Source organism: Habropoda laboriosa, unplaced genomic scaffold (genome assembly GCF_001263275.1).
Source record: "Habropoda laboriosa isolate 0110345459 unplaced genomic scaffold, ASM126327v1 scaffold23, whole genome shotgun sequence".
NCBI classification, from domain to species: Eukaryota; Metazoa; Arthropoda; class Insecta; order Hymenoptera; family Apidae; genus Habropoda; species Habropoda laboriosa.
This window is the reverse complement of record NW_017100140.1, coordinates 870,711-896,512: the sequence shown is the minus strand read 5'-3', so window position 1 is coordinate 896,512 and position 25,802 is coordinate 870,711. Positions and strand designations below refer to the sequence as shown.

General features: G+C 42.3%; 1 protein-coding gene across 1 annotated transcript in view; it reads right to left on the bottom strand.

Moving 5' to 3' along the window:
* Nucleotides 1-24,378, bottom strand: part of LOC108579990 (homeobox protein Hmx) — a 33,266-nt gene extending 8,888 nt beyond the window's left edge. The window contains exons 1-5 of the mRNA XM_017943642.1: nucleotides 23,999-24,378; nucleotides 23,786-23,923; nucleotides 8,334-8,680; nucleotides 2,366-2,368; nucleotides 7-189 (exon numbers count right to left, since the gene is read on the bottom strand). Of these exons, the coding sequence (XP_017799131.1) occupies nucleotides 7-189; nucleotides 2,366-2,368; nucleotides 8,334-8,680; nucleotides 23,786-23,923; nucleotides 23,999-24,378 (1,051 nt within the window). The remainder of the gene's footprint in view (nucleotides 1-6; nucleotides 190-2,365; nucleotides 2,369-8,333; nucleotides 8,681-23,785; nucleotides 23,924-23,998) is intronic.
* Between the last annotated feature and the right edge of the window lie 1,424 nt (nucleotides 24,379-25,802).

The window sequence follows — 25,802 nt, the reverse complement described above, 5'->3', positions numbered from 1 at the left end:
CTCCACCTCCTGTCCCTGTTCCACCGGCGCCGTTTCCACCGTGAAGGCCGGTTGAGTTCGTCGATTCCCCTTCGCCGTCCGCCTCCGGGCAGTCGTCCTGTTCGCCGAGGTCGTCGTGGCCCTCGTCGCCCGTCGACGGACTACGCGTCCGGTGCAGACGCTCCTCCCCGTTATCGTCGTCCAGGTCGTCTGCGAGCAGAAACGGGATTCGTGCTGGTTTAATATATTGTTCAGTTGATGTTTGGTTGGGGGTGTAGATCGGGTGTAACGGGGATAGTGTATGTACAGTTGTTGGGGAAACGTGTGGGATCGAGGATTGAGAGAGAATTGGGGAGGTTTGTTTTTATAATTCGTTTGGAGGTAGTTTTGATTGCTTTGATTTTATTAGAGAGAGATTGAGCGTTGTGGATTGCACAGGGTTAGGGAGGATTTGAGGGGATATGGATGTCGGTGATATGCTTATGATTCTGAAATGATCTCAAACGTGACGATATTGCAATTTAGATTTGATAGGTAAACATTACTGTGCTATAAATTTTAGTAAAAAGCGTCGGTGGATTTGAGGAGAAATTGCGAAGGTCTAATTCCCAATAAAATTATCCTAACCTCAAAATTTGGAACTGTGGAGGTTTAATTCCCAAAAAATGAAACTTAACTTCATCCTAACCTCAAAATTTGGAGCTGTGAAGGTCTAATTCCCAATTAAATGAAGTTCAACTTTACTCTAACCTCAAAATTTGGAACTGTGAACGTCCAATTCCCAAAAAATGAAGCTCAATTTTACCTTAACCTCAAAATTTGAAATTATTTATGTCCAATTCCCATTAAAATGGAACTCAACTTTATCCTAACCTCAAAATTTGAAATTATTTATGTCCAATTCCCATTAAAATGGAACTCAACCTTATCCTAACCTCAAAATTTGAAATTATTTATGTCCAATTCCCATTAAAATGGAACTCAACCTTATCCTAACCTCAAAATTTGAAATTATTTATGTCCAATTCCCATTAAAATGGAACTCAACTTTATCCTAACCTCAAAATTTGAAATTATTTATGTCCAATTCCCATTAAAATGGAACTCAACTTTATCCTAACCTCAAAATTTGAAATTATTTAGGTCCAATTCACATTAAAATGGAACTCAACCTTGTCCTAACCTCAAAATTTGAAATTATTTAGGTCCAATTCATATTAAAATGGAACTCAACTTTAACCTAACCTCAAATTTTGAAATTATTTATGTCCAATTCCCACTAAAATGGCACTCAACCTTGTCCTAACCTCAAATTTTGAAATTATTTAGGTCCAATTCCCACTAAAATGGAACTGAACCTAATCCCAGCCCCAAAATTCACAGTATTCCAATTCCCATTTGTCGGATAGAGAACAGCGTGGTATAAGTTGGAGTAAAAAGCGACAGAGAGGGTTGGAGGAGGAAATTGTGGAGGATCGATTTATAACAAGATGGAGACCCCCCGTCTTATTGTCGGAGTTCTGAGCGGGGATTGGAATTGCTGGTCTATTGCGGGAATCGATTTCGCCGCAAAGCAGAAACTATCGATGCAGTCGCTTGAATGTCTTGTCGTCTAAAATGGACGATAATCGATGCAAAGTAGCCGGCGGATAAGATAATGCGTGGGCTTTTGGCCTGTACAGGAGAGACCGCTCATCGATACCGATTAACGCTCCAATTTGCTGATAGGCGCGGTCGTATACGCCGTAATGGAAACGTATGCATTGAGTCCCAGCGATGATCGGTAGTTTATTGTCATTGTGGCGAATCAGACCAATTAAATGGATACTATCATGGCCAATGACTCTGTTATAAATTCCTATACGGCTCGTATACGAACAATGCTAAACGAAACTTAATCTCAACTTCGTTATTCTCATCTTCAAATCGGAACAGTAGAAATGTTACAAAAGTACTATATACCGGGTGTTTCATATATTACTGTCAAAATAATACAGAATATTCGGAAGGCGAAAAAATTGAAAAAAATTCCTATGAACTGAATTTTTTAAACGATTCGTTAAAAAGTTCAAAGCAGTGAAAAAAAATCATTGCGTGGATTCTGGAAGAATGGAAAGAATCGTTGTGTTTTTAAGCAAAATTGAACGATGCTTCTCGGTTTCATAGTTTTTTATAGTTACTGCTTCGTAAGTGACTGTCATTATTTTCAATTATTCTCTCGATTTTATGAAGCTTCGAGTAATGACAATTGTTCAAATCTCTCTCCTTCTGCAGTGATACAAGCTTCCATTCGGCGAAATAGCGATTCCCAAAATTTTTTAAACGTTCCTTCTGTATTACAAATTTTCAGACACAACTTCACACGAACCTTTTTCATCCATTTCACCTGCTAAATTCACAGTATCAATTATCAATGCCCACTAAATTATCCAAACTTACTGTATTAAAGTAACGTCTAAACGGTATTTTCAAAGACTTACTCGAGAACTGATTGTCGACAGAAAAGAACGAGAGGCGATTAAATCTTCGATTTCCTATCAGACACTTTCAATTCGATAATTATAGCGTACGATGAAGAGAGGAAACGGGCAAGTGACGAATCGACGCCGGTGCACAATTTGGCAAATCGCGCTATTTATTCGTCGGATCGTTGAATGGCTGCGGAAACGATTTCGGCACACGCTAAACGCGTTAATTAACTGGTTCTTTAAAGCGTTTTCCTCACTGGGAACAGAATTGGCGAGGAAATCCCTTTCGGTATTGTCGATCATCAGACGAGAATGTATGTATGTACAGGTATAGGGTATATAGCACGTATAAATTCTCTCCGAGCGGTGATTCGGTAAATCAACGGGGCTATTCATCTCGGTTGGCTGTTGCATTTAATATTTAGTCGATTGATAGTCCGCTAATTTAATATTCTATTTATCCATTTTGACATAATTGCCTGAGATATCGGGTGTAGCCGTACGCGAGATCGGTGTTCGATCGCGGCGATGAAATATTTGTCGTTTCTGCGTCGGTTCTTCGCGCCTTTTGTGCAAAACCTCGTTAATCCATTGTAAACGATGCGATCCATTCGCGCCTCGATTTTCATCCATTCTTCGTATCTTCGGTTTGCATTCCGTTGTAATTAAGAACTCGGAGTGGGAAAGTTGGAGGAATTCGGAATTGATATGTTTCTCGGTAAATAGGTAATAAATTATTACGATAGTTTTGTCTTTGATAGGGATCCTTCTGATCTTCGTGAAATATTGGGAAAGTTCAGTTTTCGCAATACTTTCTGTGAAATAATTACCTTGAAAATTGTTGTGTTTTCATTTAAAATGATACGAAAGTAATTAGAAAAGTAGACACTTCAAATTTTCATAGGAAAATTTTTGTCTTAGAATTATACTCAAAATTTTTATTATCTTGAAATTATACTCAAAATTTTCGCAGGAAAATTCCTATTATCCCGGAATTATATTCAAAATTTTCATAGGAAGATTCTTATTGTTCTGAAAATGTACTGAAAATTTTCGTAGGAAAATTTTCGTCACCTTGAAATTATACTCGATACGTTCATTATCTTTAAATTGCACTGAAAATTCTTATTATCCTGAAATCACTCCAAATTTTCGTAGAAAAATTTTTATTACCTCCAGTTCACTTTCCACAATAATTAAGACCTCAGAATCGAGAAGCTAAAATAATTCAGAACAGACACTTTCCTCAGAAAGTGATAAATTACAATTCCCCAATATTCCCCACGAAATAATTACCCAAATACACACATATAGCAGCAAAAATCCGACATTCGAAATTTTTCTATAAAACTTCAACGTGTAACCTGTCGAATCACCATCACACGACGCACTCCCCGTTTTTCCACGAATCCGTCCCCAAAAACTATTACAAAATACCCTAATTTCCCTGGACCGTTGTCCAAACGGTAAAGTCTACCGTTACACGATTACAACTGTCGCGAAACGTGTGAGCAATAGTTGGTACGTAAATTTGGACGACGGACAAGAAAAGGGTGTGAAGCGAGTGGAAATGCGACGTGTAGAGAATTATCAGTGGTTCTCGCCTAAGGTGCAAGCAAGCGTCAGTCATCTAGCAAGCTGCCAAGTATTTTGGCGAAGTGGCAGGAGTAAAACGATCGGCGGGTAAGGCGATCGACGTTGGTTTGTCGTGGTGGAAGCCGTGGAAGCCGTATCTCGTCGCCGTCCACGCTCGCGTTTATACACTTACGTAGAACGCGTACAAACCCTCGCCTTGCCCTTTTCTCTCTGTCCGCTATGTTCCCTTTTACGGATCCACGCGCGTTCCTACCTTGCAGAAGAATTATTTCATTCTGCTTCTACGTTTCTCCGTGAAACCCTTCTTATTTGGTTTTTCCCGCAGTGAGTAAACAAACAAGACAAATTTCGATGGTCGATGCGAGAAAATTTGGAATTTTTATTCCGGTTATCTCAGATCAAATCTTTTTTTTCTGAAATTGTATTCTCAGAATTGTCGGTTTAATAGAACTGATAGCTCTGATCGTTGATTTTGGATAATTAGTTGGCTCAAGTTGCCCCTTTTCTTGTAGATACAGCTTAATTTTGGTAATTCGTGCAAGAAAATTTCTCTCGAAATTGTATTCTGATAATTCCACTGGTAGCCTTGATAATTCAGTTTCGTTGTAGTTGTAATCTGCATCTAATCCGTCTGATAACAAATTCTCTCTTGAAATTGTATTCCCAGAATTTCATGTCTAATGAAACTGATAGCCTTGATAATTAATTCTTGTTCAGGTTGCCTCTTTTTTTATAACAGCAGCCAATATTCTCTTGAAACTGTATTCCCAGAATTCTACCGACAGCCTTGGTAATTCACTGTCATTCAAGTGGCTCCTTTTTCTATTCGTACCTCTTTCCTTAATTTCGATAATCGGTGCAAGAAAATTTCTCTTGAAATTGAATTCCCAAAATTCCTCGTCCAACAGAAGTGATAGTCTCGATAATTCATTTTTCTTCAAATTGTCTCTTCTTCTATTCGTACCTCTTTCCTTAATTTCGATAATCGGTGCAAGAAAATTTCTCTTGAAATTGAATTCCCAAAATTCCTCGTCCAACAGAAGTGATAGTCTCGATAATTCATTTTTCTTCAAATTGTCTTTTCTTCTATTCGTACCTCTTTCCTTAATTTCGATAATCGGTGCAAGAAAATTTCTCTTGAAATTGAATTCCCAAAATTCCTCGTCCAGTAGAACCGATAACTTTGTTGATTCATTTTTCTTCAAATTGTCTCTTCTTCTATTCGTAACTCTTTCCTTAATTTCGATAATCGGTGCAAGAAAATTTCTCTTGAAATTGAATTCCCAAAATTCCTCGTCCAGTAGAACCGATAACCTTGTTGATTCATTTTCCTTCAAATTGTCTCTTCTTCTATTCGTAACTCTTTCCTTAATTTCGATAATCGGTGCAAGAAAATTTCTCTAGAAATTGAATTCCAAAATTCCACGTCCAGTAGAACCGATAACCTTGTTGATTCATTTTCCTTCAAATTGTCTCTTCTTCTATTCGTAACTCTTTCCTTAATTTCGATAACGAATGCAAGAAAATTTCTCTTCGAATTGAATTGCAGTGGCCCTGATAGCCTTGATAATTCATTTTCAATAAAATTGTCTCCTTCTCTATTCACAACACTTTCCTCAATTTCCCCAATCGACGCAACGAAATTCCCTTCAAAACAGTACTCCCAAAATTCCTCATCAAACAGTCTCATAACCTCGCTAAAATTCACTTTTTCTATTCACAACTCCTTCCTTACTTTCCATAGCCGATACAACAAAGTTCCTTTCAAAACCATATTCCCAAAATTCCCCATTAAACACTCTGATAACCTCGACAAAATTCACCTCTTCTCAAACCGTCTCTTGCTCCACCCCCAAAAGTTACCTTTCCACATCCTCGGTCCTCGTATTCGGTACATTGTAAACGTAGCATTCGGAAGAAATTATGGCAAATTGGTCGATCACGTTATCCCTCCGCGATTACGAATCGATGTTCATCGATAGACGCATCGTCGCTGTCCTCCTCTATTCAACGCTCCATTTAGAGAGAAGAGTACACGCCAGATCGGACAGATCGAGGAGAGAGAGATAGAGCGTTTCAACGAGTTGAACGATTTTCAGTTGCACGAGCTGCTAGTTTCCCCTCCCGAAACGAGAATGTTTACAGGCCTCCGTTACGCTCGACTAGCCTAAATTTATGATCCAGCAACTCGACGCGATTTCACGCATAATCATACTTCTACAATATGCAGAATGTTTATGTACATTCGGTGCGCGAGTGTATTCCCTGTTCGCCAAATCAGTTCTAATCGGGGGCTGTTGCAACGTGGAATTTTCGGGGATACGGCTTGCCAAGGGGAAATTTTGTTGCGCCGATTATCGTAATCTGGCTCCTGTTGTTGGAGCATTATCCGCCTAAGTAGATGGATTAATGTTTCAACCGAGCTATTCTTAAAATTCGCGAGAATCTCCTTGGCTAAGAATGTCGAAACAGTGTTTTGCAAATGCCAGCTATTAAAATTAACACGTCTGTCGAGTAGGATGAAAATATACTTGCTGTGGTAGAGAGAGTATAGAATGTGTGGCAAATTTTGACGATTTTTAGGCAAATTCGTATTTTATTTTATTTAAAAAAATAGAAGCTTGATAGGCAATTGTTTCGTTCGCTAAATATTACAATTGGTACTATATTTTGGGGTTATTTATGTATTTTTGATTGTTATGTGCATTCTGTGTACATTTGTGTCTTCGTAGTTTGCATAAATGCATAGAAATCCGCGTTCTAGTGAAAAATGAAATTTAACAGTCTGAAATCACTTCCATAATTTTGGAAGATTTGAGGCTACGCAATTTCTATATTCAATTAAAATTCCTAAATTCCAAAAATTTCGCAGAGCTCGAAATTCCATCCTATTCAAGAATTTGTACAAACCATAAATTTCAGGATAAACAAAATGCCTCCACCAAATCTCCTACTAAACACTGAATCGTTCATAAGTCATACACTTAATGAATTAGTGAAGCAAATCCAAAGTCACTCAAATTGCTCACTTCAGAATTTCGTAGTACAGCGAGTATAGTCAATGGAAGAAATAAAGCGCGTCAAAGTGAATTAAAATTATTTTACTAGGTTTCCAATTCAGGTTGGAAAAATTTAATCGCGTTTTCTGAATGATCCAGTGTCTGAGCTTGTATCATGTTTTCACCTTTGTAGTTCAAATTACTCTTCGTTCACACAGAAGATGTGTACGAATTAATTCGGTGCCTTTTCTCATAAATTTTAATATTTAATTTACAAAAGATCGAGCACAAGTTTAATGTTAAAAGGAGTCCCCACTATTTTGGATGACATTCTTCCATTTATCGAGAAACTGACGAATTCCGTCTGTGAAGAATTGTGGCTGCTTTGAGTTGATATAGTCGTGAAGGCTTTGTGAAAAAAGGCACCGAATTAATTTGTACACCTAATAATTGCGACAGTAGCTGCAGCTAAGTGGTTCCATTTCCTTAATTAGGTGTTCGTGCGTCTTTAATCCGTTATTACTCCTCTCTGCATTTAACCCTTTCGTTGCCATAGGCGTTTTGAAAATTTTCTGACACCGCACTGTCGAAGCCTTTTGGTGCACCTTCACCTTGAAGAAATTTACGCACTTCCACTTTAATTGAATAAAACGAACTTCAAAACGATTCGGTTGAAATAAGAAATTTTGCAGTAGATCGTAAAAATTTGCCCAGGTTACGCGTTAAAATTTACAGTAGCGAAAGGGTTAAATTTGACAGAAACTATTAGCGATTACAATTTCGCGGATTTTTACGCATTTATAGAAAATTTAAAGGTACGACATTGCACCGAACGCACGGTAATATGAAAAATACCCAGAATATCCAAATTATAGTACTTTGTACAATACCTAACACATGAAATAATTTTCTACCCTACGTCTACATTTTTTAGCACAACGCGATCAGAAAAGAAAAAAGAACCTAGAAATTCCGGTTAATTAAAATTTGAGCCAAAAAGGGACGTTATATTTCCCCCTTTCTCTTACAACACTCTAAAAAATTTCCCTAAAAATCCTCCAGTCTAGCGATTAGAATTCCAATTTCCACGCCTTCTGTCCTTACAATAGGTACGTAACGGGTGTCCGGATACTCGCGACGAAGGTAAATACGAGGAAACGTTGAATTAGCCGTATAAAATCACCCCACCCATCCATCACGATAATCAAACGAGGAAGATAGAGAGTTGCGTGGATAAAGTAGAGAGAGAGAGCTCGAGGGTACGGTGGTTGGACGGTGTACGGAGACTCACCCCTTTGCGGGAAGGATGCGGAAGCAGGACTGACGCGGCTCAGGGTGCCAACGACGTCGCTCGGCGACGGATGCTCGAGCGTTTGCAGGCCATGCGTCGGCCTCCATGGAAACGGCCAACCGGCGCCACCGGGCAGGACGCCTCGAATGCCGTCGGCGTCGACGATGTCCGATTGGCCGGTGACCTGAACGGCGTTGCTCAACGCCGACGAGGCTGCAGCCAGTCGAGAGTGATGCTGGTGTTGCTGTTGCTGGTGAAGGTGTTGCAACGTGGAAGGGAAGAAGACGCCACCGACGCCGATGCCGACCGGGTAACGGCCCGCTATCAACGACGACATCAGGCCCAATCTGTAAATGGAATTTAGTCGATGTTGAATTTCCGGGAAATTCAGTTTTCGATTGATTTCTTTCGGGCGTTTAAGTCTTTGCTACGTTAATTTTAGTTGTGTGTTTGCGAAATTCATTTTTCGGGGGTAGTTGAGAAATTGACTTTATGTTAATTTCGTTCTGCGTTTGAGAAATTGGGTTTTGGAGTCTTTTTTTGGGAGTGTTTAAGTCTCCTTTAGGTTAATTTCGTTCTGTGTTTGAGAAATTCATTTGTGGATTTCTTTACTTGGGGGTGTTTAAGTCTTCCTTACATTGATTTCGTTCTGTTTAGCGTTTTTGTGTATTTTTTAGTGTACAAATTTATTTAGGATTTTATATATTTTTAAGTATTGAAGGCACAGAGGATCGTTTCTGCAGTTTGTAGGAAAGATACTAAGTCCGTGACGCGTGTAAGGGTTAAGCGTGGAGAAGAAGTTTGAACTACAAATTTGACAGATCAGAACCTAACCAAACCTCTTCAATCACGTTCAATTTACTCGTGAAACACTTTAGAAGACTCCTTCTCCCGTAATGGTGAAATTAAATACGCAGGGTGCTCAATTAATTATAGAAACACTTGCCCAAATTTCTATCTTTAATTTATTAAAGCAAAACCTAACCAAATACGTTCCTTTTACTCGTGAAATAGTTTAGAAGACACTGTTCCGTCGGAACGTAGAAAAACTGAATACACAGGGTGTTAAATTAACACGGAAACACTTTCCCCAATTTCAATCTTTAATTCACCAAAATGAAACTTAATCAAACCTCTCCAAACACGTTCTTTTTACTCACGAAATAGTTTAGAAGACACTGGTCGAAGAACTGAATATACAGGGTGTTAAATTAACACAGAAACACTTTCTCAAATTTCCCTCTTTAATCTACCAAAATGAAACTTAATCAAACCTCTCCAAACACGTTCCATTTACTCACGAAATACTTCAGAAGACACTGTTCCGTCGGAACGTAGAAAAACTGAATACACAGGGTGTTAAATTAACACGGAAACACTTTCCCCAATTTCAATTTTTAATTCACCAAAATGAAACTTAATCAAACCTCTCTAAATACGTTCTTTTTACTCACGAAATAGTTTAGAAGACATTGGTCGAAGAACTGAATACACAGGGTGTTCAATTAACACAGAAACACTTTCTCAAATTTCCCTCTTTAATCCACCAAAATGAAATTTAATCAAACCTCTCCAAACACGTTCCATTTACTCACGAAATACTTCAGAAGACACTGGTCGAAAAACTAAATACACAGGGTGTTAAATTAACACGGAAACACTTTCCCCAATTTCAATTTTTAATTCACCAAAATGAAACTTAATCAAACCTCTCTAAATACGTTCTTTTTACTCACGAAATAGTTTAGAAGACATTGGTCGAAGAACTGAATATACAGGGTGTTAAATTAACACAGAAACACTTTCTCAAATTTCCCTCTTTAATCCACCAAAATGAAATTCAATTAAACCTCTCCAAACACGTTCCATTTACTCACGAAATACTTCAGAAGACACTGGTCGAAAAACTAAATACACAGGGTGTTAAATTAACACGGAAACACTTTCCCCAATTTCAATTTTTAATTCACCAAAATGAAACTTAATCAAATCTCTCTAAATACGTTCGTTTTACTCACGAAATAGTTTAGAAGACATTGGTCGAAGAACTGAATACACAGGGTGTTCAATTAACACAGAAACACTTTCTCAAATTTCCCTCTTTAATCCACCAAAATGAAATTTAATCAAACCTCTCCAAACACGTTCAATTTACTCACGAAATACTTCAGAAGACACTGTTCCGTCGGAACGTAGAAAAACTGAATACACAGGGTGTTAAATTAACACAGAAACACTTTCCCAAATTTTCCTCTTTAATTCACCAAAATGAAATTTAATCAAACCTCTTCAAACACGTTCCATTTACTCACGAAATACTTCAGAAGACACTGTTCCGTCGGAACGTCGAAAAACTGAATACATAGAAACACTTTCTCAAATTTCCCTCTTTAATCCACCAAAATGAAATTTAATCAAACCTCTCCAAACACGTTCAATTTACTCACGAAATACTTCAGAAGACACTGTTCCGTCGGAACGTAGAAAAACTGAATACACAGGGTGTTAAATTAACACAGAAACACTTTCCCAAATTTCCCTCTTTAATTCACCAAAATGAAACTTAATCAAACCTCTCCAAACACGTTCCATTTACTCACGAAATACTTCAGAAGACACTGTTCCGTCGGAACGTCGAAAAACTGAATACACAGGGTGTTCACTTAACGCAGAAACACTTAGCCAAATTTCAAATGATTAATCCGTCAAATCAGAACCCAACAACCGACCCTCTCCGAACACCTTCTTTTATCCCCGAACCACTTTGGAAGACACTTAGCCATCATAACAGGGGAAAAAAAAATCACAGAAGAGATTAATGTCAGCGCGGGGTTCCGATTAACCCCTCCAATGGAAGCGTATCGGTCGCGTTTTTCCGGATCGTTTCGGCTGTCGGCTTGTGCCGCGTAAAAGTGAAACCGTGTGCGCGAAATGTTTGCGCCGGTTTTGCGAGCCGTTTAAAGCCGCGCTCTAAATAAAACAGCGTTAAAAAAAAACCTTAGGGATTAAAACAGAACGCGCGGCCGCGTTTTCCAGCAAGCGGCCGGGCGGACGAGCGTACCGGTGGCTGAATACGAGCGCTGCAAGGCTTTACAGCTCGGGAACGTGGCCGTGTCCGAGGCGTCGAGCGCGATTCACCCTGGCCCTGTCTTCTTCTCTCTCTTACTCACTCTGTTTTCCACCGAAAAAAACCGGCAAACGTTTCCAAAACCCATTTATCCGGTCGACGGCCGCGCGGAAAACGACTTCCATTCTCTTCTTGTTGCGCGTTCGCGAAAAACCGACCGTTTTTCCACGCCGCACGGAAGCCATTAACATTCGAGGAAGAGGGGTTGGCTTGCAATACTTACTCCTCCGGTACAGGTTCAAAGGATATTTAGAGAGTTATGCCTATTAAGGGCGACGCGAGCCGAGGCCAACAATAACACCGGTGCTCGTTATTAGCTAGGTGAAAATCCGCTTACGGAATTTCTAGTTACCTGTGCTCGACGATTCTTCGAGTGTCGCGGAGAATTGATGGTTGAAAGTGTGAATGGTGGAATCGGGTGGAAAATGTGAGGTGAATTTGTGATCGATGAGGCTTTTAATGGCGCACCTGGTTACAGTAATTATTAGAGGTATGAATGAGAAGTACAAGGTTTGTCTAATGAGATGTGTACACTGTCGTTCGTAAGTAGTAGCGAAGTAAGCCTCAACAGTCGTCAGAAAATTATTAGGTTAAAAAAATTGGAAGGTGATTTAAATCGTGTAATACTTTCTGTACGAACACAACGGGTGTCCTAATATTTACGAATGACAGCGTACGTGATCCTGATTCTGAATGATGATTGCTATGATAAAGTATGACGAGTATTTTAGACGTTCGATGGAACAAGATGCCACAGTAGATCATTGTTGTCCTAAATTGGAACAAAAGCGACTATTCACGAGCGAAGGACATTGTCGAATTAAATTTTTCACAAAATTCCTGTGGGATAGGAAATCGTCGAATTAAATTTTTTTCACAAAATTCCCCATCGATAATTTTTTAATTATATCTCTTTGGAACGAGATACGAAAGATTTGACAAGCAGTTGCGTTGAAGAGTACTATGGTGGTAATTAGGGGATGAAGAATCTATATAGCAGAAACATCTGCAAGCACTTTCCTCTTACTTTTCGCCCGAACAAGTTTTCTCCTAAATAGAACCTCTTGAAGGCGCCCTTAATTGTAGATTAAGGTAAATGGAGCTTCTCGGTGATACCTTAAACCCGGTCAAACCCAGGCCGAAATCCCGAAATCCGGATATATTTGTAAATGGAACTGCTCGAGGTTGCGTCCTTAAGTGCAGATCTCTCAAGGATATTCACGGCTAGAGAGTATACCTCACCTACCCACCGCACAGCTTTCGCTTTCTACAGAGCAACTGAATTGCACCTACAGCTAAGCATCTGTGAACTGGATAACCGTAGCTGCTGACACGTGCACACGCCTAACCTACAATTGCAACTCTATTCTAAGCAGACTTTCACTCGTAACAATTTCAAACGGTTTCAACATCCTCGTCATCCGTTCCAACCGAGAACATCGATATAACCTCGAGTGCCTAACCAGGCGTCCCCGCGAGCAGTGCTGCCAACATTCAACGGATAAAAAGTATGGAGGAACGAGGGATTAATTTCTCGGGGAATATTAAAATAGCTTTTCAGGGTACTTAGAGGTCGTAATCTACATTTTTTTTTAAAGAGATTCAGGAGTACGAGGAGTTTAACTAATTTTTGGTAATTCTGGGAATATCGGGAGGATTTATTTTTTATTTTTCAGTGTTCAGGGAAATTACTTAAAAATTCCTTTTTGGGGATACTTAGAGGAGTAATCTACATTTTTTGAAAGAGATTCCGAGGGAATAAGGAGTAATAAGAAGATTTATTTTTTTACTTTGGAGTGTTCAGGGAAATTACTTAAAAGTTGCTTTTTGGGGATACTTAGAGGAGTAATCTACATTTTTTGAAAGAGATTCCGAGGGAATAAGGAACATTAAGAAGATTTATTTTTTTAATTTCGAGCGTTTGAGGAAATTACTTAAACATATCTTTTGCTTGGGACACTTAGAGGAGTAATTAAAATGTTTCTAGAACGTAATTGATGAATAATTTCTAAGGGAACACTCTACGAGTGTTCAGGAAAATGATCCAATTTACATAGTCAACCAAAATTTCACATATGAGCTAAACTATTCAGAGACTAAATTCCTCCACTTTTTGCAATTTTTCCAATTTCACTATTAAAAACTAATATCTACGAGTGTTTGTGAAAGTAACTCGACCTAGTCTACGACGACCCCAAAATAACGAATCAGACTTTCACAAATGAACCATTATAATTCCAACCTAAATAAACTGCTCAACTCCACATTTTCCAATTTATCAAATCGCACGACCAGCCTTTCCACAAATAAAACAAATTCCATCAACGATCTCTGAACAGAGTTAGCCACTCTTGGCTTCTAAAACAGCTCATGTAACAATTTCAACCACTTTAACATCTTCATTCCACCTATAAGCCTTCCCAACAACACCAACGTATACACTCTACCCTCGAGTGTCTAACCAGTGCTCCCCGCGAACAGACTTGCCAACATTCAACAACCCCTAGGGCTAGAGCTCTCAATTATACCGGCCATTTTGCCGGGTCGCGTGTTACAGCTTCACGATCGTTATTTCTGATCAACGTAGCTCTAAGTGCAGCTGTGACTATTTGTTGTTTAGAGAGAGGGAGAGAGAAAGAGAGAGAGAGAGAGAGGAACGATTTGTGGCGACGATTTAGTTGGTCATGAGAAATGTAGGTTTGAGCACATCGTTGCTCAGAGTTCTAAGTGCAGCTGTGACTATTTGTTGTTTAGAGAGAGGGAGAGAGAAAGAGAGAGAGAGAGAGGAACGATTTGTGGCGACGATTTAGTTGGTCATGAGAAATGTAGGTTCGAGCACATCGTTGCTCAGAGCGAGGCAGGGAAGAAGCCCATCGGTTCAGAAGCCATAGCAGGTCCCCCGTGTTCCTGCCTCGTTTCGTTCCCTCGCAAGTCCAGCCGCGAGCAACGATCTGATCGTCGATGCACTTCTCTCTCGATGCTCGGCGTTCATGCTCGACGACGATCGTCAGGCGATTCCTCGGGTAGGTCGAAGCATGTCGAGCCGACACGTTGCTTGCGGTGGGATTCCTTAATCGTTCAGGGACACAGGTTTCGGTCACGCGTCGCGTATACGTACATTCGAGGGCGCTGAATTTCACGCGAAATTGTGTCTATGAAAATTTCGTACCAAGAGATTCAGAGAAATTTAGGAAAATTTCATATTAAGAGGATTCAGAGATGTAGAGGAAAATTTCATACTGAGGAGATTCAGAGAAATTTGGGAAAATTTAGTACTGAGGAGATTCAGAGAAATTTAGGAAAATTTAGCACTAAGGAAATTCAGAGGTTCAGAGAAGCAGAGGAAAATTTGATCAATTTGCACCAAAAAAAGCACCAAATACTTAAAATTTAAACTCCATTAAAGCTAATCCTCTTCCTCAAAATTTCCAACTCAACTACAATTGTCCCTCCCTATACATTCCCTGATAATTCGACTTTGCAAAAACGCACAAAGTACTCAAAATTCCTCCACAGTCTAACCAAATTTTCAAACATCTATGAAACCTGCAATTTCTGTCATTTCTCAAAAGTGCCAATAGATCTTTCCTACACTTTCTCGAAAAGCCCGAAACATTTAAAATGCTTCTCCAAGACAACGAACTCCCCGAAAGCTAATCCTGTTGTGAAAAATTTCCAAGTCACTTATAACTCTGCCCCCCTTACATATTCACCGATAATTACACTCTACACTTGCAGAAGAGAGCTTATAATCCCCGGTTTGTTTCGTATCGATACCAAGGATGGTAGAGATATCCCCTGTCGGTCTTAGACCTAAGAAAGAGGAAACGTAAAAGAGGAGTAGCTGCTGCCGGAGGCATTGGCCATACAGATGCCCCGGGAAAGATAAAAGAAATCTGACAACCGGCTGTTTGTAAGCATCCGAACCTACCAGCGGTGGAGGGAGGCGGTTTTCTAAGGAGCAGGTATAAACACCAAACACTCTTCTCTTCTTCTACACAGAGAAGAAGCGTGCTCCACCTTTTTCTGCCTAATTCCTGCGCGGCTTACGTCTTCTTAGGTAGCCAGCGGAATGAATGGCCGTGAGGAGAGGCTTTCTTCTCTTCATTCTTGGGGCGCGACTCTTCTTCCCGCTCCAGGCTCTCTTCTCCTTCTACATCTTCTTCCTCTTTCTTATGGTCGATCGATTCCACGAGGGTCCTCGACTTCCTCGATTCTCCACGCGACTCCTAACACGATACGTCCTCTTTTTCACTCCTCCTACACACACACCTCTTCCTCTTAACTTATTTTCCTTGTTAGCTCGACGGTGATCTGATTGGCTCGATCGAGTGTCCACGAAAGGAAACTCGCTGATTACGAGCCACCACGCCGATGTATAATCGGATACAGACGGCTTTGGTGAAACGCGACGTTGAATATACGAACTTTCTTTCTTTCTCTCTCTCTCTCTCTTCGTGTATCGATTCGAGCAAGCTCAGTCGATAGATGGTCAAGCATAGACCACTGGGATTCTTTCGACGAGCAATTTGTCCGTTAAACTTCACCCTCTTCCTCTCTCTCTCTCTGTGTGTGTCCAATGTTCAACGAAGGGACATTATCCCTTTTTCTCCACTGTATTGATTATTATTCCACCTTTTTGCCTCGCTTGTGAACGCGCCACTGTAAGTGCCATTCTCGCGTATATAAACTCTTTTATGCCGTGGTTAACGATCGCTGGTAACACGATACGTTTTTGTCGTGTACCGTTACAGAGAGGGCAGGGGGTAGTTTCGGGGCGCAGACAAGAAGCGGAGAAGTCGATCACGCACGATGGCGGCCAATCGTCGCTGCCACTGGTTTGCCACCGCCTCGAGACTTCGCCGATTTCCGCGCGACGCGGTGCAAGGGTTTCACGCCCTCCCTACTCTTCTATACCTCTACAGGCTCTCCGCTGTTCTGCGCTCTGGTAATTAAGGGCTCTGTTTGGAGAACCGATCGTTGACGCTTTCTTTTTTTTCCTCTCTCTTCTTCTTCTCAGGCTTTGTGCTAATTCTCGTGGTTCTGTGCAAGTGTTGGCTGTGTTGCTGAGTATACTATGTAGAGACTAAGGGATTTTCTTTGGTTTCTTGTTTCTTTTTCTTTTTAGGGATGTGTTTTTTGGGGGTTGTTGAAAATGATTTCTGGGGCTTGGTGATTTTCTTTTGGGCGGAGGAGAGTTTGTGTTCCAATATGGCGGCCATAAAGTGCTTCCAAGGATTGTTAAAAAATTTTACGTAAGTTAGATTTCTCGTGCTTAGTAATATTTTTTTTGGGTGAGTAAAGTTTGTGAATAGGGTAGAGTGTTTCAATATGGCGTTCGAAGTGTGCATTCGAAGATTATTAAATTTTATGCAATTTAGACTTCTCATGCTTAGTAATTTGTTTTCTTTTTTTGGGTGAGTGAAGTTTTTAAAGAGCGTACAGTGCTCCAATATGGCGTCCATAAAGTGCTTTCGAAGATTACTAAAAAATTTTGTAATATAGATTTCTTATGCTTGGTAATTTTTCTTTTCTTTTTTGTGAGTAAAGTTTCTAAAGAGGGTACAGTGTTTAAATATTGGCGCCCATAATATGTTATCGAAGATTATTAAAAAAATTTCTCTTTTTGGAAGAGTAACTCAGTTTCCAATATGGCGTCCATAATGTGTTTTCGAAGATTGTTAATAAATATTCTCATGCTTACTAATACTCCTTTTTTGGAAGTGTAAAGTATCTAAAGAGGGTGCAGTGTTCCAATATCTCCAAAGATTATTAAAAAAATTTTCTCGTGCATAGTAATTTTCCTTTTAACTCGAGTAAAGTATGTAAAGAGGGTACAGCGTCCCAAGATTACCGCTTCAGCGTTAATTTTCATAATTAAACTTTTTTCAACAAATACGAAAATAGTTATTGACAGAGTAAACAAGCACCGTTTTTACCGATTTACCTAACAACGTTCACGGTTACGTACTGACTTATAAAGTGTCATTACGATGACCCAACAATGAGTTATTGGCTTTCAAAGTACTCGGCTAAATCCGCTACTTGGCTTCGTTCCGCTCGCTGCCTGTTACAGGCCAAGTGGAGGATTTATGCTTGTGCTTACACAGGAGACAACTTCATTTCACTGGATTTCAAGGAAACACCTTAATTGCTTTAGCGCGACGCTTGCAGGCTTTAGAAACCCAGACCAGGATACACTCGCGGATTAAACCTTTCCGCTAACCCCTCTCCCCGCCTCGGGGAATTAATTACGCCAGACATCGCCAAGATTTCTTCTCCCATTAAAAACTTCCACGCGGCCTGTAAGTTACCCTCAAACGGGACGTCTCCTGAAGATCCTCCGCCATCATGGACAAGAATTTCTTTCATTCCTGTTTTCAAGTATTTTCAAACTGTGCAATATTTCTGCAGAAATTGGACCGATTGTAGATACTCTAAAAAAGGAACACCCTCTGCATATCCCGGAAATAGTGGAAATAAATGATAGGTAGATTGATCGTTTAAACAGCATTTCACAGCGCCGAACCACCACCGCCGCCCCTCCAAATCAATTCTGCCCGCGGAACGTGTGTTCTAAACCGGCGCAATTTCGGTTCATTTTTTCAAAGCCTAAAAAATCATCACCGCGGAACAGGAGGGGGGGAAAAAAATAGAGAAGAATACAAAGTATCGCAGTCGCGATTTTCGATTTCGGGCGAGAAGAACGGAGGCGTCATCAGCGTCACTGGTGGATAAAAAAAAAAAGAGAAGAGAAAAAGGGGCCGAGAAGGAAGAGAGAGAGAGAGAGAGAGGAACGAGGCGAATCGAAACGACACACGTACACACAGAGGAGGAGGAGGAACGGAGGGCAGAGAGGAAAAAGGAAAAAGAAGAAAAAATCGTAGAACGAACCTGGAGTAAGAGAGAGAGAGAAACTGTGTTTCGACGCGATTATTATTCGTGGTCTATTCCCAGCTACCGTTCATTCCACATTTGTTTCCGACGTTGAACATCCATATCGCCCTCGAACGGGCGATCATACACAATGGGCTTTATCGTACCTTCCTTTGAAACTTGGAGCGCGATCCCACGCTAATTAACGAATCATTCATCGGCGCTGTAATTAACGAGGCCGACTCTGTCGCGGATTATCTCGGCCAGATCTTTTGCGCATAGACGTCATATGCCTGCGGTTACGTTACTGAATATTGTTGCTCCCTCCCTCCCTACTACTACTACACTACCTTTTCTCTCTTTGCAAAGGAGCCCGGTGCGACTTTTCCAACCAGCCACGTTAAAAAAAGAGAGGTGAACGAGCGAGCGAGCGAGCGAGGTGAAACAAATACTATATATAGATATTCTTACGACGCTTCCTGTTATCTCTCATGTTTCAATGCTCTCTGTTTGTCCGTGTGAGATTTTCCTTCTCTATCCCTCTCTCTCTCCAGTACACAATTTTTCTCGTTTCTTCATTTTTTCTTTCTTAACGAAACGCCGTTACATTTGTTACGCTCCGCTTCCCGGGATAAACACGCGGTAATTAGATTGGACCGCGCGGAAAATGTTGAAGATAAACGGGAGACGCGTTTCTGTTACGCGTCACCGAGGCCTTCTGATTAATTTACGGACTCGAGCGAACCGTCTCTCGCCTCGCGGAATATTATCAATTTTAATACGGCTTTGTCGCGCGCCACCCTTCCTCCTCCTGCTGCTGCTTTCGCCGCCAGCGGCCAACCCCCCCCCCCCCCTTTAAACCTGATAGCTGGTACTGGCCGGCAACTACGGTGAGTTGAATTATTTCGGTGTGGATGAAGTTCCTTTGAACCGCGCCACCCCCCTCCCCACTCCGTCTTTTGGGTAATCGAGGAGATGAATTTGGTCTGATTGTTCCTCAAGTGGTGAAGTATCTTGTTGCGTGGAAGAATGTTCGGAGAATATCACTCTGTGATACTTTCCTGATTTACGTTTGGTGGAATTTGTAAGGTGGAGTATTTTATGTTCGATGGGATTTTTGGGGGGAGGAAGTCTAGAGGGTGTTGGAGGTGTGAGAGATGATTAATCAAAGTGAGTTCCATGTCGTGAGTGAGATCAGGAATAAGTAGCTTCTGTCAAGTGTTCTTCTTTTTTATATCGGTGATTTTTTATGGTTAGGAAAGTTTGAACTAATGTGAGAAATTGTTAGATACTGTTTTCTTAACACCCAGTGTGTTTCTCTGCCAAATTTTTTACATAGTTATTCTTCAAACGCAGTCAAACCACTTCCAACATTCAGAGGACCCCTTGTTTTGAACACTCTCTATATTTCTTAGCCATATTTTTTAATAAATTACGTAGAGTATCGTATTTTTGCTTCCTATGGATACAGTTGCTCTTCAAACACAGTCAAACCACTCCCAACGTTCAAAAAACCCTCCTTTTTAAACACCTTGTACACCTCTTCACTATATATTTTTATAAATTACGCAGATTACGATGCTGCAATTTCCTATGGACACAGTTACTCTTCAAACACAATCAAACCACTTGGAACGTCCAAAAGATCATCTATTTTTAACACCCTGTATACTTCCCTGCTATATATTCTTATAAATTACGCAAACTACAGTGTTTCAATTTCCTATGGACACAGTTACTCTTCAAACACAATCAAACCACTTCCAACATTCAAAACACCCTTTCTTCTTAACACCCTCCATATTTCATCGCCATACTTTTCAATAAATTACGTAGAGTATCATACTTTTGCTCTCTATAAACACAATTACTCTCCAAACACAGTCAAACCACCTCCAACATTCAAAACACCCTCTCTCCACCCCATTTTAAACAAATCGCACAAACCACCACACTCCAACTATTCCAAAAACACGTTCAAACCACCCCCAACATACAACCCCGAAATAAATCACGCCACAGCGACGTATCTCGACAAGAATATTAAGACACCGGCGTATTCCACCGCGCAATATGTTTCCTGGTAACGGAAAGCAGTTTAGAGTGACGGGTATCGCGACTCTGAGCTTAACGCGCTTCCGCAAACGTATACACTCGTATACACACCCCTACATCCAAAACACACACACACCTAAACTGTACATACATATATACGACGAAGGGTGAGGTAAATTCGCGGAGCGTCTAATTCGGATAATATTCTACACGGGAATCCTTTCTGCTGAAATCTCTTCTCGCAGGAAATGCTATTACCGTATCAGTCGAAGGGAGAAAGAGATAGCGGCAACCAGCAGAGAGGGGAAGTTAAGCGTCGAGACGGTCGGGAAGATTTCGCGGTGCAAGCTTTTCGTCTACTTAGCCGACCTTGGTTCAGGCAAAGACGAGCCACGGATGCCTTAGGCAGCCAACGATTTAATAATAAATCAAACCTAGAAGTTGCTTGCTCGCTTCCTCCGCTGCGCGCGGAAGACGCGAGCTAGGGGTGGCCGAAACGAGGATAGGTGGCCGTTCTTCTACTCCCACGGGAGGCTTAGGCTCCTTAACTTCGACTACGCGCTGCCGTTTCATCCGCTGATGTATTATGCAACCGTTGCCTAATTGATTCTTTCCTACTTTCACCGCCTCCCTGACATTCGATCCTCCACCATCGGATACCGTGTTGCGAAGTTTGCCTCGTTTTTGGCTATCCTCCTTGAAGATTGATTATCGTACCTCGTCCTCGGTTTCACCGAGTCGAGGAAGTATTTCAGGATGATAGGATAATATGACGGGATGTTTCTACGAAAAGTTTGTTCTACGTTGAACCTTGTTTGCGATAGCGTTGATATTTAATGCCAGCTTTTTGTCTGTTTCTATTCGAACTTCTTGCTGGGTTCACCGAGCGTGCGATTATGGTAAAGTCTGGTTTGTGTCTTTAACGTCTTATCGAGAGCAAAGTTGGAGAACACTGTGCATTGCAGAATTTTAGATATTTAACCCTAGTGCGTTCTTCGTTTCGACTGTACACTTAAGACTTTTGGGCGAAAAAGGACCTAAGACCTTATGTGTAACAATTGTTGCTTCCAACGCGACATATGAGCCTAGACGATAAACGTTTAAAATAATGTTAAGGAACGTAAAACCGATAACAGAAAAATTACTAAAAGTATAAAAAGACGGTGGGTCAAAAAAGACCCGAAGACAGCTCTAGGGTTAAGAAGTTCTCTAACTAATTGGTAACAGATCCAATGTTTTCGAACATTTTTCCAATTTTCTGTGTTCAATATTGAACGTCAAATGAAATTGTAAAGAGACACTCGGTACGTGGCGCTCTTCGTACCATTGTAACTTAACGTTGAAAACGATGCACTGAGATATAGATAATAGATTAATTCGTTAGATTACCACGAGCCCCATGAATCGCTCAGAATTCACGTCAGCGATTACGTCAACGGTACCCGATTCACTGAAACGTTCTTATAACGTGTAAAACAAGAAGACAGCTCACTCCAAACTTAAGTTTCACAAATTGAAAAGAAGAAATATTCTTCGCTCGAGTACCCATTTCACGTAATCCAAAAGGAAAACTAAAAGAAATCCGAAAAATTCCTCGAAATCACAAACGATCGAGCGAGATCCTCCGACGAATCTTCCCCCATCACGATGACACCGCCGTGCCCCATCGTAAACAATGTTTCTTTTCCCTGCGCGAGAGTGGCGTTGCAAGCCGGTTCGAGTGGAACTTAATCAAATGGTAAACGGGTGGAAAACAAGCAATTGGAGGCATCGAACCGAGTGTAGAAGTACGAGAGGGCAGCCCAACGAGGCAGGCAAGCAACCAGTCGGTTATATAGCGGGGAGCCGTCAATCGAAAGGAGTAGGGGTAGTGTAAATCTGATAAAATCATCTGGAACCCTCGGCGGCAGCCCCTTGTGGCGCGGCCTGGCTCGAGTTCCTCACCGAGATATATCCGATATAGAGCCCGGACGGCCCTAAGTAACGTAAGTAATGTAAGAGGGTGGTTGTTGCTACGGTTGTTATTAAATGAGACAGCCTAATAGGCCCATTACGGACCCCTCGGTCCATTCCCAAATAATATAATCCGAAGCCCAGGCGAGCACCAGCACGCGTTCTCTCCCGCTACTTTATCACTCCCCTCACACACACACTCCTCTAAATTAACCATCGCACTCTCTTCCTCCTGTGTGTCTCTTCCTTCGCGCGGAGACAGAGACACTCTCACGCCCACGAAAATTTCATCTGCGGTTCATGGAAACCGCCTTTCTACTCGACCCGGCACATCCACTTCTAATTTTGGATCGTCACTCGAAGAAGGGGCCGACATCGTTCTCTCCCGACGGAAAAGACAACATCGTCGAAAGCTGGTCATTCGAGAACGCACATTCTTCCTCCGTTCGGATGTTGTTATTCGAAGAGAGCCCCGTTGCTTTGATTTATCGCGTCTGAGGAGTTGATCTCTGTGATCGAGGCTTATTTCCTTGAGATTCTCTCTTCGCGCCTGTAGCTTCGTCAGGTTTCTTCAGCTTTACTTTCGAGGTGTTTGTGTGTGTTCTTTTGTTAATTCAGGGGTGTGTTTCTTTGGGGGTGAGACGAATTCGAGGGTTTGTATTCGCGCGGTGATCGACGTTAATCATCGATGAAATAGTTATCGCGAGTCCGACGATCGGCCGACATTACGGCACAGATATAAAATTGATGGCGCGCGCTAATTCCTTATTAGTAAACATTGATAGCTCCATTTAGTTGTATCGACGCGTACGCGTGAACCGTTAGTTGCGCGCCGGATAAACTATACCCTGTGGATCGTCGATAAATACCGTTCGGAGCGTTTCATTTTGCCCCAAGCTTTATACTCTTTTGGTCCTCGATCGGGGGCAATGTTGTACGAGGTGTATCGAAAATGGGGCACGTTTCAAGGTTAGTTGCGGCGAGTTTCGATTTTACAATCCGACGGAAGACGATGTCTCAAGTTTCTCATCGGACAGAAATCTAAATAGAGTCTTTCAATGTACTAACTTACACACAATCGCGGTTGTAAGTGTCAGAACACCTACTGTGTTTACAACAGGCGACTATATTAAACATTTCTCACCACTTCTTTTAATTTATACAACGATTCCTCGTAACTTCTTAGCAACGTTTCAACTTCACTCCACATTTACCAACTGTTCTGATACTTAAGGAGTGCATCGTGTTGTGCGAGACTACCCGGTGACCTATTCAACGATTTTCAACACCCACTGATCCTCCACTTGATTGTGCACCACGAACCGAATCACCAAATTTGAACAGATTTCTGAGTAGACCGAGAGAGTGTTCTCAACGAAGTGGTACTTCCATTGGCGAATAAACACCGTAAAAACCAGACGAACAATAGACGAAAACATACCTCGATAGCATCGCCAGGTCCGCCGACGCTTGATGACCAAGTAATGGATTTGTTGCGGCGTCGCTAGGAGGTGAGAACGTGGACGCCGGGCTGGTAGCACTGGTAGCACACCCGATCCCGATACTAGTCGCGTTATTCCTTCCCTCTATCGCGTGTCCAACCGTCGAGGTTCCCCTCTGACTGCTCGAGAATCTCAAGGACGTAGGAGAGGACAATCCTCTGGCGGGACTATCACAGGAAGAGCCAATCCTCTGCGAGTTTTGCGCGTTGTTCGCCTGCAACGGCGAGCCTCTGTCGACGTCGGAGGACTGTCTTTCAGCGGACACGGTCGACGTGGAGTCGACCGGTGGTGATTCGGGCCTGCCGAGTATACTGGAGATGCTGAACGACGTGTACTGAGGATTACAGGCTGGTCTGAGTGCCGGTTTTCCCACGTCGAAGCTGAACGAGTGATGGTTGTTCAACCCGCAGCCGGATTTACCGTTCTTCTCTTGTAGAAGTAGCTCGGCCGGCGTAGAACTACTCCTAGACCCTTCCAACTCGAGATCCTCCTCAGACACCACCGACACTTCGATCTCCGTCTCGCCAGACATGGTCGAATCACGTCCAAAGGCAATCTTGTCGCGAGATTCCGTTCTAACGACACACGAGTCCACCGTGCAATCACCTGTTCCACTGAACACGATCGTTGTCCCGGCTGTTTCGTCCCGTCAGAACCGCACAGGCTGCTCCTCCGTCGACGACGCTCCGACGGCGGGGCAAGCTGGTCTATCCGACACGCGGAGAGGCTCGAAACGCGGCATATCAAGAGAGAGAGAGAGAGTAGGTGTGTGTGTGTGTACACGATCCACCGACAAGCTCGTACTGGCGTAACTGGCTAGGATGATTAGGCTAGCAGGTAGCTAGCAACGACAGGACGGTCTCCTGGTCGTGCTGGATCGGAGACGGATCGCTCGATCGCGCGACATTCGTAAGCGATACCCTGGACGACAGGATGATAGGAGACAAGACACTTGGAGGGCCCACCCTTTCGAGTGCCACCCTCTCTCTATGTTCACCACCCCTCTCGTCCTTCGACCACCTCTATTTTCTCTCCACCAACACCACCCCTTGTTCCGTGTGTCTCTGTACGAGCGTGTGTCAGCACCTCCTCCTACCACCACCACCTCCTCCTCCTATCCACCAAGCCTGACACGTAGCCACCACGTTCCTCTTCGCCTCTTCTCCTCCTCCACCTCCTCCTCGCTCCTGCCAGGTCTTCTCTTCCCCTCTTCGCCGCTAGTCCATTCGCGAGACGTTGCCGTGCGTGTAAAACCGCGAAGAGTAACACGGAGTCACTTCCTCGGGTCACTTTCTCTTCCACTGGTCGTTAATCACTTGGACACCGGTGTGTCTTCCTACCGAAGGGAATATACCGCTACTCCTATTTTTCACGTCGTCCTCTTTCACCCTCTCCTCCTTCTCGATACTTCCTCCTCCTCGCACTGTTGTGTCAGCGAGAGAGGATACTCGAACGGATTTTATCGTCACTGGTTCCTTGTCACTTGAGCAACGCAAACCTGTAGCGATCACAACGTACTCCGAAGGGTTAGCAAGGATATCGTCGTTGAACCGACCACTAGCGGGAGAGAATCATCAGAAGGGAATATGCCGGAGAGAGGTACTCGCGTATCGTGTCGGATGATGGACTGCGGATGGGCACTGTGCTCGCACTAAGGGTAGCGAAAACGCCGGAGAAACCACAGGTCACACGAACGAGGGCCGCCACTCGAACATTCGCGCACGCAGAGCCTACGTAGGTACACCGAGGACACAGACAGACCCCGTGCAACGGAGAGAGAGAGTGAAGAGGGATGAAACGGGGCGAGAGGGAGTGTGACGAGGTGGAGCAAGACAGACCAGAGGAAAGATCGAGACGTGGAGCGGGACAGAGTGTGGAGTCACGCTTCGGGAGTCACTAGGGGTGGTAGTTGCGCGTCGGATAGATAGACGACTAAACCGAAGGACAGACGAACGA